A 14556-nucleotide genomic window follows, 5' to 3' on the forward strand; every position below is an offset into this window, starting at 1 on the left:
TAAATAACAAAAATCTTGATTTCTTTCTGTTTAAAATATTAACCAGACTACTTTAATTCGCACTAAATCATTCAGTATTTCACAGCCACAAAAGCATGTAGGTACGAGATTTGACATAGGCTAATCTCCTCAGAACAGGGCTTCAGTGTGCGCAGAGTGACTGTCCATATGTTCCCTATAACCTTTCTTTTCTCCCCCTGAAAAGGAAGCTGTTGGTGCCCGAGTAGTGCACACACATTCCTTGGCCGACTCACTTGTTCTCAGAATGTGCACATGTGGCAAATAAGTCCCTCGAACCTTCTGTCAGCAAAAGAACTCGAGTTAGGGTACAAGTAGCTACCTTCAAAGGCCAGGTGCCACTCAGGTCCCACTGCCACGGCCAATGATCTCATCAGAAAGCGACAGTAGACACACTTCCTACTCCAAACCAGGGTCTCAGCACCAACGGGCGCAGACTGATGACGCGAGCCGTCCCGCACCCATCTCCGCAGCTCTTCTACCAAAGAGAGTGAGGCCTGCACCCCGCCCCTTTCGGGGCACCCTTGGGATCGTGGCGGTAGCCCAGAGCCTTTCGGGACGCCCTGCCGTGATCCGTGCCCTCTAGTGGCTCGGTTTCTAGAAGTGGCCAGAGGAGTACCCATGACTTCCCGGGGTTTTGACGGTAAGGTCGTCTTGCTCCTCGGGGATGGACGAGGGTTGCTGAGTACTAATTAGCGCCACCGCGCGGACACTTCTCACAGCCATAGGAGGGGAGCCGGGGGCGGGGAGAAAGGAGGAAGTGGAATGGAGGCGGGCAGCGGGTGAGAAATACACTACATTTCCCAAGAGCCTTTGGGTCTTGAAACTGGTGAACCCCAAAAAAAAAAAGACAAACTGGGGCAGAGGCTACTGTGAACTCGCATTCCCAGCGTGCATAGCTTCCGGCGGCTGCGTGCGCATAGAGGGCGCGGTGGCGCGGCCCTTGCTGCGTTTAACGCGGGACTATATTTCCCAGGGTCCCGTCGCGGGAGTCTCCGGCGGGCAGGCGCGCGGGAGACTGCGAGCGAGGCGGCGGACGGGGCGGCTCAGGCGTCTGGGCTCCGCGCATCTCCTTGCTCCTTCGCTTCTCCTTCAGCCGCTGCTGCCACGACCCCGGCCGACATGGCGGCGGTGTTGCAGCAAGTGCTGGAGCGCCCGGAGCTGAACAAGCTGCCTAAGTCGACCCAGAACAAACTTGAGAAGTTCCTGGCTGAACAGCAGTCCGAAATCGACTGCCTGAAGGGGCGGCACGAGAAATTTAAGGTGGAGAGTGGTAAGTAAGAAGCTCTCCGTGCTCTCCTTTGGAGCTGTGGCTCGACCTTCCACTTTGCACGCTTGCACTCTCCCCTGTGAGGTGTACAGGTAGCATCTTCTCAGGCTCCATAAGCAGTGTAGGCCTTCGCTTTTCTCCTCGCTGAGTGACTTTTTTTTTTTTAAATGGGGGAGAGGGGAGGGATCCTCCCAAATCTAAATCCACCTTCGATCATCTCGTTTTCCTTTTACTTAGCGCCGTCTTATGTGGGAACTCGTAACGTGGGCCCACGGACAGAAACTGGACAATGTAAGCCAGTTTGCACCAGGTTTTTAGGACTATGCAACCCTAATCTAATTCCGTTTTGTTGTACTTTAAATGACAGTAATTCTCCCTAGTTTTTACTTACCTGGATTTATAAGTCTTTACCCATTTCGACTCTTTGATGCCTTGTTCTTAGCGTGTATAGCACCTTGTAGATGGTCTTAAAGATGAATTGATATGTTTCTCTCAGAGCGTTGAGACTTGATAGAAAATATATAATAAAAAGATATGCTTGTAAGTTCTTGTAGTTGCTTTTGTATATGAAAGTTATGCACTTGGTAGCTTGAATATCCTTGGAAGAAAGAAAATAGTAATTTAAGTAACAGAATTTTTGTTACATGTTTTGGTTTATCATTAGTTGAGAGAATGGGGTCTGTATTTTGGTAGGTTGATTAGAAATTTCCACCTGATTTAATTCTTTTCTTCAATAATGTGTAGTTATCAAGCAAAGTAAAAATATCCAGTTATTTTGTGACTCTTAGAATTTTGTATAATATACTGTATTCTGTTTATTAACTTACATACAGTCAATACTTAATGATTTATATGTCTCTGTACTGGATGAAGTAGCAAATGCAGTTACTTTTTGTGGGAAGTCTGCAGGTTTATTTTTACAGAAATTTAAGAAGGTATCATTTAAAATATTTTTACATTTAACCTTTTAAAACAATGCATTTTGACTAAATATTTTTTTATTTGTTAAATAACTTATATTTAAATGTTTATCTCCTGAAGTCTGGAGAAAATCCCAAGATACAACATTGCTGCTTGCCTAAATGAAATTAGTTTATGAATCCCCTTTTAGGCAATGTTGTCTTTTGTTATATGCCAGTTGAGAATAATGGGAAAGTCCTTTTTGGTGTTTAATCTGTTTATTGAGATTAGATTTTCCAATATTGTATCTTCAGTTTTGCAGTCAGTATTAGAAGAAATAAACAGTGGTATTAATATTGCTTTCAAGGGCAGGTGTGTGTGCTGTTATTCTCAAGTTGGACTTGTCTTTTGTAGAGCAACAATACTTTGAGATAGAGAAGAGACTATCCCAGAGTCAGGAGAGGCTTGTTAATGAAACCCGGGAGTGTCAGAACTTGAGGCTGGAGCTTGAGAAGCTAAGTAAGTATTTAATTCTATCTTTATAACTGTTAATGGATACCCAGTTAGCTGTTCTTGGATGCCCAGTTACACTGTTGTGAAAATCACATAGGCAGGGAGCCCGCCCCTCCTAGAAACAGGCCCTACACAGGGATACAAACAAGGTAAGAAACACTTAGCTCCCCTGCCTCAGGTCCAGAGGCAGACTGATCACGGTGTGGACTCCAAGGTTGTGTTGTTTACTGGAAAACCTGTTTTTACTTGTGGTGTGGCTCATCCATGGCACACACTTTTAGTGTAAGAAGCTTTCTGCTTGAATATTGTAAACAGGAGTAAATAAAGTCAACCATTGGTCAAGAGGAAGAGCAAGCAACCAGTTGACTGGAAGTAAACATAGGATTATTAAGAAAAAAAACAGAGAGTAAGAGGGAGTCAGGACAGAGAGAGTCATGCAGGAAGTAGAAGGGAGGAACATTTGGTTTGAAGCAGGTTTTTTTGAGATATGGTAAGAGAGGGGCATTTGTTCTGGGACTTTCTCCGCTTCTGTGAACTTACAGACTTTCACCCCAGCATCTGACTCCCAAGTCTTCATTGGTAAAATGGAACAATTGAGATTTTTGTTAATAAAAACACTAACCGTTGTCACATCTCTTAAATTGTATAATTTCCTCATCCTAAATGTCCTTGGGACCTCCAAACACCTTCCTCAACCCAAACCACGGAAACATAGTGGTTTTAGTCTTAATTTGATGGTATCAACAGACCTCGGGCCCACACTTCCTGCTCACCACTTCTTCACAGGAACTTAGAACAACACACGGCTCTCCCTGAGAGAACCTAAGCTTTCCCTCACTAGCCCTGTGCCTTCTAATGCCCTCTCTCTCCCTCAGAGTCACACTTCGTTCTCTCTCTGTAAGCATCTACTTACAGCATAGGAGGGGAGGTAGTTTCTGTCCCTATCGTTTGGTCTTCACTCAGTAAGGCGTGGTAAGGACATGGGCTGTCGAAGTCTGAAGACCTGGCTTCTAATTCTGACTGATAATAAACGGGTTCTTGCCACCCGTGCCATATGTAGATGGCTAGGCTTTTTTAAAAAGGATAAAAGTTGTTAGAAACACATGTGTTCACATAGCTTTACACATCAAAGATACTTTTGATAGTGATCTCGATAGCTAAAATGTGTACTTAAAGATTTAAATAGTGATTTGTTTTCATATTAAATTTAAAACCTACTAATTTCATTATATCTTGTTAAAATTTTTTATAACTGTGAGTCCAGCATATTTCTCCTATAAAGCCTGACTCCAGCATATTTCTCCTATGTAGCCTGACTCCTGAGAGTTTAGGTAAAGTCTGTGACTTTCATAGGAGGATGCTACCTTCTCTACTTTGCTTATGACAGAAGAAAACTTAAGGGAAAGAAAGGCTTTTAAACATAGCTTAATTTTTATTTGATTTGATTTCATCAAAAGAACACAAGAAACTCATAATCAAGGAATTAAATAAACTTCAACTTTTCTCTAGCTGTTTGGTTTATAATCCCTTCAACTACTTTTGATGCACTAACATTTAAAAAGATCTGTATATTACACATCCACACACACACACATCTGTGGTTCGCAGCCTGTACATTACTTTTCTTCATCACAGCATAATAAGGCTTGCCCAAAAATGGTGCTGAAGAGTATTAGAATGGCTCTGATTACTTCTTTTATGAGGTCTAAGTGAAGGTAGGGATGAATGTAGACAGAAATAGGTTCTTTCTTAGGGTGGACAATTGTATTTGAAGTGTGTGTGTTTGTGTACACGATTTCAGAAAATAGTAAATAAAACAAAATAGAAAATCTAGAGTAACAGGTTTTTCCCTTTTATAATGGTACAGTTTTTAAAATCTTGTTAAATTACCTGTGCATAGGAACTAGGGAGTTGGCTCAAGTGATTAAGAGCACTTGCTGCTCTAAAGGACCCAAGTTCGGTTCCCAGCTCTTAGATCACATAACTGACAAGCCCACACCCTTCTAAAATTCTAGCTCCCCGGCATTTAAACTGTATGATTCCCTTGGCTGCTCATGCACACATGGCATCTATTTGACACAGGCACGCGTGTGTGCACATAAATAAAAATAAATCTTTTAAAATTGCCTGTACATAATGTAGGGTTTGCTTGTTTCCTCTTTAAAGCAAGATCTTACTAGGTTGACTTGAGGAGGCCAAACTCAACTTTATAGACTAGGCTGTAGCTATCCTTATAGCTACCCTGTTTTCCAAGTGCTGGAATTATAAGTGTGAACTACTATGCCTGGCTTTATTTGGGTGCTTTCATGAAAGAAATTTTCAAACGTGTATTTTTTATATAACTATTATTATAATGATTAGAGTTGTATACGGGAAGATAAATGTATCGTGAGTATAACACAAAGCACAAGCATTTTTTCTATGTGAAAGGCATGATTCTTAATGATTAAAGAAATGGAACTACAGGTGTTTATTATAGTATATAATAAATGCATTTTATGTAGTTCAAATTACATTATGTTTATTAGTTCTGACCTGCTTCCTCTATTTTATACAAATTTTCCTAGAAAATGGAATTTAAAAATTGACATTCCTAATTTTACTTCAAATTGGGAATAAAATATTTACATGTGATTATAGCATACCTAAAACTTTTAGTATAAAATGTAGTAAGATCAGAATGTATTTGCAAATTTGAAATATGATCATAGATCATTATGGACTCTAATTCATCATTTTAAAAATGTGTGATGGGGCTAGATGGGTAAAAATAAAAATTTTAAGTTAACGTATCTGTGTTCATTACATCTCTTTTGTCTAGATAACCAAGTAAAAGTATTAACTGAGAAAAACAAAGAACTTGAAACTGCTCAAGACCGCAATCTAGGCATTCAGGTAAAAATATGTCCAGTAAATAAAGCTGATTGAAATTCTGATGCTTGTTTTCTGTTCTGCTTTTATGTATTTGATACCAGCCAATGGAAGATGAAACATTCTACTAGAAGCTGTCAACAAATATTTAGAAATATGTGCATACATTCAGTTTCTCTCAGTTGGTTTTTTATGTATTATCTATTGAATAGCAACTATAGCCCAGCTTTCATGGTATTTTGATACACTTGGGAGTTGGATCACTTTACATTGTGACTATTTCTCTAGAGCCATGAGAAGAGTAACAGATTAAATGAGATAATAAGGATTGCTACTATGCTCTTTTAATAGAGGAGTGACACCCAGTCTTTCTTTAACCATATTGAACTATACTTTTAAAATTACATTTGATTTGAGACTCAGATTTGGTTTTCAAAACTGTGTAAGAAAAGCATGCTTTCAGATTCTGTATAGAATCATAATATACCCAAAATATTTTGGTAAATTAAATTGCAAGAAATATATAGTGCTTTAAGCCCTTTAAAATTTTTAGTTTGTTGTTTGGGTTTTGTTTTGTTTGCCTCAGTATTAAGAAAACGTTAGTTTTCAGAATACTTAGTTAAATAGAAGAGTAATGGCATGTTCTTGGGTGAGGAAGGTTTCCAAATTAATATAGGCTTTAATGCATGGTCCTGATACACATCTAAGTTTGATGAAACAGCAAGAGTGAAGTCTATAATCCAGAAGAAACTGGATAAAATTTAGATAAAATAAATAGATAAAATTTAACAAAACAAAACTGGTAAGAGTTAGACAATTATGTGTTTAACTGCCTTGTAGGCCAGGTTTCTGTTAGACACTGTAATAAAACACCACACAGAACAGACTTATTTAACTGTATTAACATAGAGGTTTATTTTCATTGACAGTTTATAGATTTCTGTCCAAGATCAGTTTGCTGTATCGTTTTGGACCAATGACAAGCCACACACCGTGGTAGAGAGAACTTGGTGAAGGAAACTTCACCTCAGAATAGGATGCAAAGAACAGGTAGCAGGGGGTCTGGTGTCCCACTTTTTCTTTCAAAGGCACACCCTGAGTGACCTCAAAACCTTATGAGGTTACTATCACTTAGCAATAATGCCACAGACTAGAACCCAAACTAAGGTCCTTAGATGGCCTTTGAAACAGCAGATTTCTATTGAAAATAAGTAAAAATTCCATTTGTGAAAACATTTTTAGGTGTATTTAGAAGCAAGTTTAAAGAAGGTGGAGACTTGTAATAACTGTAAGAGGTTGCTGAAATAAAGTGAGGAAGACACAGATGAAGAAAGACCCTCACAGTGTGGAGGAACAGTGACTCCTGCTCAGAGCTGGCCTGGCACTCTATCCATAATCCTGTCAGAGCCTCCTGGGGTCTGGTATTTCAGGCTCGAGCCAGATTCCAGTAGCATTCTTTAATGAAGAGGAAGGAATAATTCTAAAGTTTACATAGAACCAAACAATAACCCTGAGTAGGCAAAGCAGTGTTGAGAAATAACAAAGTTGAATGTATGAGACTTCTTGATTTCAGGTTTATAATACACAGCATATTATCCCAATAATTTGGTCTTAGGTTGACATAAAAGTGGAACATGGACCAACAGAGTTAGGGCTGAGAATTAGTAAATATATGATCCCTGTCAATGTTTTACAAGGACTCTAGAGAACAAAATATGGAAATTATTGTTCTATTGAATAAATAGTGTTGCTTAGAAACACAAAATACAACAGAATGAATATAGAGTACCATCAACAGAAAATTGGTTTGGTGGTGGTCGGTTTGGCTTTATTTTTTAATCTATTCATTTGTTTGTTTGTATATTTATTTATTTTCTTGGAACTATAAACGTGGAAGACAACAGGGGCAAAACTGTCAACCCTTGAATTTGACAATGTCTCTGAGAATCACACCAAGTGTTTAAGCCATAAGAACAAAAATAATTATGACCATAGCAAACGGAAGACCTTGTGTGCTACAAAGGAAAGCAGAGCAGTAGCTACCGGGAAGAGGAGGCAGGGGAATAGCTATAAACCACTTATCAGATGAGGCCTAATATCCAAGTGTTATAAAGAAGTAGTAGTAGAAACAAGTAATTTTCTTTGAAAATGGACGAAAGACTTGACTTATTTTCAAAGAAGACAGAAATGATCAGGTATATAAAAGAGGTCTTATTTGTGAATTATAAAAGAAGTAAAAAAACACATGAGCACACAGTTTGGTAGTAACTCATGGTCACTATCAAAGATAGGATGGCAGGGGACAGTTCTCTTTACTGTTGATTGTATGTTGCTGATGTATGTGGAGCTTGATACAACCAATGTGAAAAACAGTCTGGAGGTTCACAAACTAAATAGAACTACCCTGTAGCCCAGCAGTCCTTCTGGGTACACTAGTCAGAGGAATCTACATTGTAAAGGGAGGCTTACTCGTCCATTTTCATTGCTGCGTGGTTAAAGAAGCCAAAAGTTTGGAAACAACATGTAGTTAGTCACAGACAAATGGATAAAGAAAATCTATGTGTACACACAGTATAAGATTTGGTCTTTTAAAAAATATGTTATGTGCCCACAAAATGGGCAAATATAGAAAACATGTGAATAAGCCATACACAGAAAAATGACGTGGCTTATCTAGAGTCCTCAAAGAAATTAGTCAGCTACACGGAGACGGAGATAAAGCTGATTGGCAAGGTGAAGAGAATGTAGGTTGAAAGAATGAATAAGTAGAATGAAAAAGTCTTATAATTGAATGTATGTGAGGGTTCTAGCTAATAAAATTGTAGTATGTTATGTCTTGGTGAAATAGATTTTTTTAGCTACTCTGATAAAACAAATGAGATTCATTCACTTAACTGTAATGATCATTTGGTATGGTTTTATCTGTATGTGTTATACACTTTATATATAAAGTTTCATTTAAAAGGTTTCTAAGTGTGAACACATTTTAAGGATTTAGAGTGGGGCTCTGGAGATGGCTCAGCACTTAAGTCACATGCATCAGGCTTGAGAAGCCCCACAAGTGCTTGCTGGGGATAGCTGCCGTTTTGTAATTTCAGGGCAGGAAGGACTAAGTGATCCCTGAACTAGATGATAGAAACAACATGGACTCTGTCTTGATGAGCTCTAGGTTCAGTTGAAGCATTACCTCAATGGATAGAGACCAATCAAGAATTAGCAGCGGGGCCTTTGTTCCCTGAGCCACGGTTCTGGCCCTTGTTTTGAGAGTGGTCTTAATCTTTTCAAGTTAGAGTCTCTTTCTAAGTAAATAAATCTTTATAAAATGTTAGAGATGGAAGCAAAGGAAAGATGTATAAATGATTAGTAGGAACATAAATGTTTCTCAGCTTATAACAGAAAATGTAAAACTTGGCATTTGAAGTTTAACATTCTCTACATAAAAATATGTTACATGCCAAGGAAGTATGTTGCATAAGTAACGAATGTTTGTAGTAACAGGAAAAGGCGGGTAAAGCAATAGTAAGGTAATTATGTTTCACATCCATGTGTTGGCATGTTCGACCCTGCCCGATCTAAGTGCTCAGTTGTTGTTAAGTGATTGGAGCTGTTGCTTATAACTAAAAGCCTCGTAAGGAACCTACCTCTCAAGAAGTAATTTGAACCCAAGTACAAATGCATAATAGTTCCCACAATTGATTTTTGAAGACATGCAAATTATTTATTACATATGTAAACATAAAGGGTATATAAATAATTAGGACACTTTGGTGTAATGAGTGACATGCATTCATAAGCCTAGGAAAATGAATTTAAAACTCAGAAATAGAGGTGTTAGAGTATTTTTTAATTCGTTGATACCTAAGTTATATGGAAAGAAAGCATTTTAAGTAACTGCTAATGTTAGTTGAGTTGATGATTCAAGTACCTGTACTGGTTGTTTAACTTCTGTTCTTGAACTTGCTGTTTCTTGATATGACAGAGCCAGTTTACAAGAGCAAAGGAAGAGTTAGAAGCTGAAAAAAGAGATTTAATCAGAACCAATGAGAGGTTATCTCAGGAAGTTGAATATTTAACAGGTATGAAAAAATATTCGTGCTTTCAATTGCATTCTTTATTATTGTTGGTGCTAGGAGTTACTTCTGATGTTATATTTCTGTCTCTTCAGTGTGGACGTTCAGTTTAAAAATACTGTTGTTCTTCCCATGTACATAATGTCTAGCCATTATCAAGATGCTGGCCAGGAGTCATGTCACCTGCTGTTCAGTCAAAGCACTCAGGATTCAGTGACAACATATCTGAGTTAGGGCAGCTTGGACTACATAGAGAAACCCTGTCTTGAAAATAAATAAATAAATTAAAGAATAAAGCAAACTAGAGAATGGACAACTTACCTGACTGTACACTGAAAATTTAAAAACAAAAACAAACAAAAAAAAAAAACACAGTCTCCTTCAGCAACCATTAACTGCCAGTACTTCAGGGAGGGGTGAGCCTCATGGGCCCACACCCTTCCATGATGAGATTGGCAGGCCCAGTGTAGCCCATGTTGCAAGTGTGGCCCAGGTAGCACATGTTCGTGTTACAGTGAGTTCATGAGTGGGAGCAACTATAATTAAACTCGGTGGACCATGAAACAAAGCCATGAGAAGGTTGGCAGAGGTCAGAGTATAGACCTAGACTTGCTATGAAGAAGGCTAGTAGCAGAAAAAGGAAGGAGATGGGGGGAGCACTGGACAAAAACTACTTACTAGAGTTCATGAGACGGGCATAAAATGGTCTAAGAATTTTTTTAAACAGAAAAAATACTGAATTTAGGAGATAGGAAAATAAAATGTATCACCGTACGATGTTTGATATATTTGTCAAAAATGAGTTTTTTAAAGTTACTGATACTTGCCTTTGGGCTTTTTTTTTTAATTCAATTTCTGTTAGGAAAAACGTTCACATGTTTATGTTGTGTAGTAATACTCAGCTTGACACTTGATTTTTAGAACAGAGTGACTTTCGAGTGTTTGCCGATTGTGTTGATTAACTAGTTGGTGGTAATTAGGATTAAATGAATTAGTTTCATAAAAACATGGTTATTGAAGAATGTGTACTTTTTAATAGGCAATTTTTATATTTCTTGTTACCTTTTAACTTAAATGGTTATAATAAAATAAAAAGGTTTTAAATAGAAATTTAGTTTGTAATTATGACAGAAACAAGCTAAAATGAGGAGTTGAAAAGCACTTACTTTGTGTTAAAGGTTTGTATTTCTAATATATTTTATTACTTTGTTTCTACAAGTGTTAACTAATCACTATTTTCAAATGCTCACTCTCCTCCTTTCTAGAGGATGTTAAACGTCTAAACGAAAAACTTAAAGAAAGCAATACAACGAAGGGTGAACTTCAGTTAAAGCTGGATGAACTTCAAGCTTCTGATGTCACTGTGAAGGCAAGTAATACTGATGCCCAATAAATTCATGCCTAGGATCTATTTGTTACTGTATTTTCTGTTATCCTAATGAATAAGCTAATTTCTGCTCTGAAATAAAGATTATGTGTCCCTGAGCTACATTTATTTAAAATAGTTAAATATTGCTTTAAATTTTTCTTTTTAGTACCGAGAAAAACGCTTAGAACAAGAAAAGGAATTGCTACACAATCAAAATTCATGGCTAAACACAGAGTTGAAAACCAAAACTGATGAGCTATTGGCTCTAGGAAGAGAAAAGGGAAATGAAATTCTGGAACTTAAGTGTACTCTTGAAAACAAAAAGGAAGAGGTGAGTAGTGAAATTACCTCGCTTATGTTAGAGCTGACCTTCGTACATCAGTAAGTGACGGTCACACTCCTCAGTTACAAAACTTGTGTTACCTGTGACAGCAAAGCTCAACTTTAACCTAGGGGAATGTTTAGAGGATTTCATAATGACATTTTATACCACCCACTCTAATGACAAACCTTTCTTTCCAAAGATACGCTTAAGAAGTAGCCCCTTTTTGTTGAATTATGTTCAAACACATTGTTCCATCAGTTGATTTTCTCTATTCCGACTTACAGTACATTGTTAATTTACATTGTATGACAATGGAAATTTAAAGTACAAAGACAGCATCAGGCTAAAGAACTCCTGTTTATTTAATTTCCTTTTTTGGTCAGTCTTGTCAATTTGGGGTGACAGTAAACCCAGAGCCTTTGCTCCTCTATTTGTTACCATGGTGATATAAGTTCAGCTGAATGGTCTGTTTTCTTCTTGTTAGTCTTATGGAAGTAAGATATTTGGTGTAGTGAATGGTTGCTTGCAAACATTAAGAGAATGTAATACATGGGTTACTGTGGTAATTCCAAAAGACTAAAATATGTTTCATGACAAGGCGATTTAAAGTCAAATAAAGAAATGAGCATCATGTAAGGTTGACCTGTAAGAAGAGTGTCCATGTTTTAACCCATTTGTTGATTTCTTACACTAGGCCTTGTAGTTTTTACAGTACCACCTATGTTTACCCTGGGGTATCTGTCAGGAGCTACAGTTAAACACTCTTCTCGCTGTGTAGATCAGAGTCCACAGGATGCATCTTACCTAAAAGGATGTTGACTAGGAGTAGAGTTAGTTACAACAGTTAATGTTCAGCACAGTTCTGATTGTAACTTAATTTATAATTGTGGCAAGGGAAGTGTTCTACAGTGGAGCCATTTAAAAGCATGTGCACCTGCTGGAAAACTATAACAATGTCAGATTTGTGACTGCAACAACACTAGTACCATTAAAATTTATCAACAACAGTAACTTTATTTTCTCATCATCGAGTTGCCTGGATAGGATTGATTATTGGTAATTCCTTCTTCGATAAAAATACATCCTAAGGGCCCAAACCAGGTAAATCTCTGTGGAATCCTTATTCACTACAGGATGATTGATATGGAAGCCTATTTAGTATCAGCCCTGTACTCTAATATTAAGTGATTGTATGCTTTTACGCTAATGACAGAGTTATAGTTAAAAGTTTATCTGTTCATGTTTAAAATTATCTTTCACTTGAGTTTTCTTCAATTTTGGACATATTTTAACTGAACTGTTGTCTACAGTTTTTGCTAGTTTGAAATTTAAACAAGGAATTTATGAGTGAATCTAAAAGCCTGAATAGAAACCTGTCCAAAGGTCCAAGAATGTAATTTGAACACGAGTGGATAATCATTTGGAATATCTGTCATGTGGTAAACCAAAGTTATCTCTAAGACCATACAAGGATTTGTATTTGACATAGCATATACAGTGTTCACCTACGCTGGCTGAAGACAGTGTCAATTATAAAATCTTGTCATGCATGGACAGAGATAGGGCCTATGGAAAAGAGGAAGAACAAAGGTTTTATGGCAGAGAATTCTTGTTGCATCATTTCCGGGGCCCAAAATGTTACTTCTTCTGGGGAAGATTGCGAGGTTTACTTTGAGGTTATATAGTGGACAAACACTCCAGACGTCTGGAACAACTCTCTAAAGAGAAACCCTGCGATTTTTCCGCAGTGTAGGTGGTAAGGAACTTGGTGTGGGCCTCCAACAAGGTTCAGGAGTCTTCTCTGAGATGATTTTCAAGACTGTGTCCAGGTCAGACACTGTGTAAGGACTGGCTGCCATCATGAGGTGATGGATTCTGTTTGCCTTCTTTCACCAAATACAGTATCTGATCTTAATGTTATCTGAACCTTAGACTCTTACGACAATCTTTTCAGTGGCTTTCATCAAAAGTATGTCGGCTCTGAACTAGAGGTGGTCTCCCTCCCGCTGCTGAGGAGCAAGCACTGTCGGTGGTGTTGCCCGTATGGAGCTAGAGCACTGTCCTCCGGTGGTAATGGGCACAGTGATGCAGTCAAGGGCATTTTCTGGCTCCTCTCGTTCTTTCAGACATTGTTGTAGGCAGACTTCAGCTTGCACTGGACTTTTAAACTGCATACTTGGTAGACACAGTGGACAGCAGGACCATCGTGGAAGCTGGATGTATGCTAAAGGGATTTCACCACATTGCATGCTGATGACAGAGGAATATGGTCTTTTATTAATAATAACTACATTTTATTAGTCATACCTATGTATCGTAAATTTTTTTTGGGGGGGGATATATTTTACTTTTGACAGTATAAACTTCATATCAAATCACATCTCAGTTGTCATGACTTTCCCCATTTGTTTATAGGTTTTGAGACTGGAAGAACAGATGAATGGCTTGAAAACATCAAATGAGCATCTTCAGAAACATGTAGAGGATTTGTTGACAAAATTGAAAGAGGTATATGGTGACCACTTAAAAATATTTTTGTTGTTTTGATTTTGTTGTGGTGGTGGTGGTGGTTTGGTTTAGTCTGATCTCCCTGGGCTGGCCTTAAGGCTTGCAGTGTAGCCAAGGATAGCCTTGAACTCTTAAACCTATTTCCACCTACAGAGTTCTGGGATTAGAGGTGTACTCCTATCACACTGGTTTTTATACTGGTCAGCACACTAGTCAGGATTCTACCAGTGAAGCTATGTGCCAATCCCTAAAATAAGTTTTATTTACAAAATTATGAAAGCATGTATATTTGTGTTATTTGACAAAATATTGTCAGATATTTGTAGGGTTTGTTATTTTTAGATAATATCTTACTTTGTTTTCTAGAATAGACTTCTATAGCCCTCAAACTGGCTTCACATTCATAATCCTTCTCAGTTAGTTAATGATAGGATTATAAGCCTGTACTACCATACCTGTTGAAGACCACATGAGAACATTCTCATCTTTCTCCAACACCCATAACATAACCAGAATGGCTCCAGATATTTTCTAGGCTGATAGAGTCATAAATAGCAGTTACATGTTTTAGACTAAGTACTAGGTACAGAACCAGTGCAAGTTCATTTTAATTTTATTTTGCTTGGAAAGTACTATTTGATTCTCAGAGTAATGTACTGTCAGAAATCAGTTTCATTTGTAGTCTCTACAAATGGAACTTTCCGTGTTGATA

The 14556-nt window shown here is 37.9% G+C and overlaps 2 protein-coding genes across 9 annotated transcripts in view; one reads left to right on the forward strand and one right to left on the reverse strand.

Moving 5' to 3' along the window:
* Positions 1–479, reverse strand: part of Odr4 (odr-4 GPCR localization factor homolog) — a 48823-nt gene extending 48344 nt beyond the window's left edge. For 4 of the 7 annotated variants that reach the window (XR_005492531.2, XM_039091351.2, XM_039091346.2 and 1 more), the window contains exon 1: positions 255–387. The gene's annotated coding sequence lies outside the window, so the exon portion shown is untranslated. Of the gene's footprint in view, positions 1–254 lie in introns of all 7 variants that reach the window. The other 3 variants (XM_063272321.1, XM_063272322.1, NM_001427702.1) reach the window with 2 other exon arrangements.
* Positions 480–502: 23 nt separating this feature from the next.
* Tpr (translocated promoter region, nuclear basket protein) overlaps positions 503–14556 on the forward strand; it is a 63186-nt gene continuing 49132 nt past the window's right edge. The window contains exons 1-8 of one of the 2 annotated variants that reach the window (NM_001107185.1): positions 503–661; positions 995–1291; positions 2603–2707; positions 5523–5596; positions 9552–9648; positions 10908–11011; positions 11178–11342; positions 13752–13844. In NM_001107185.1, the coding sequence (NP_001100655.2) occupies positions 640–661; positions 995–1291; positions 2603–2707; positions 5523–5596; positions 9552–9648; positions 10908–11011; positions 11178–11342; positions 13752–13844 (957 nt within the window). In that variant the 5' untranslated portion in view covers positions 503–639. The remainder of the gene's footprint in view (positions 662–994; positions 1292–2602; positions 2708–5522; positions 5597–9551; positions 9649–10907; positions 11012–11177; positions 11343–13751; positions 13845–14556) is intronic. The other variant, XM_017598809.3, reaches the window with a different exon arrangement.

This window comes from Rattus norvegicus, chromosome 13, assembly GCF_036323735.1.
Source record: "Rattus norvegicus strain BN/NHsdMcwi chromosome 13, GRCr8, whole genome shotgun sequence".
Classification (NCBI taxonomy): Eukaryota; Metazoa; Chordata; class Mammalia; order Rodentia; family Muridae; genus Rattus; species Rattus norvegicus.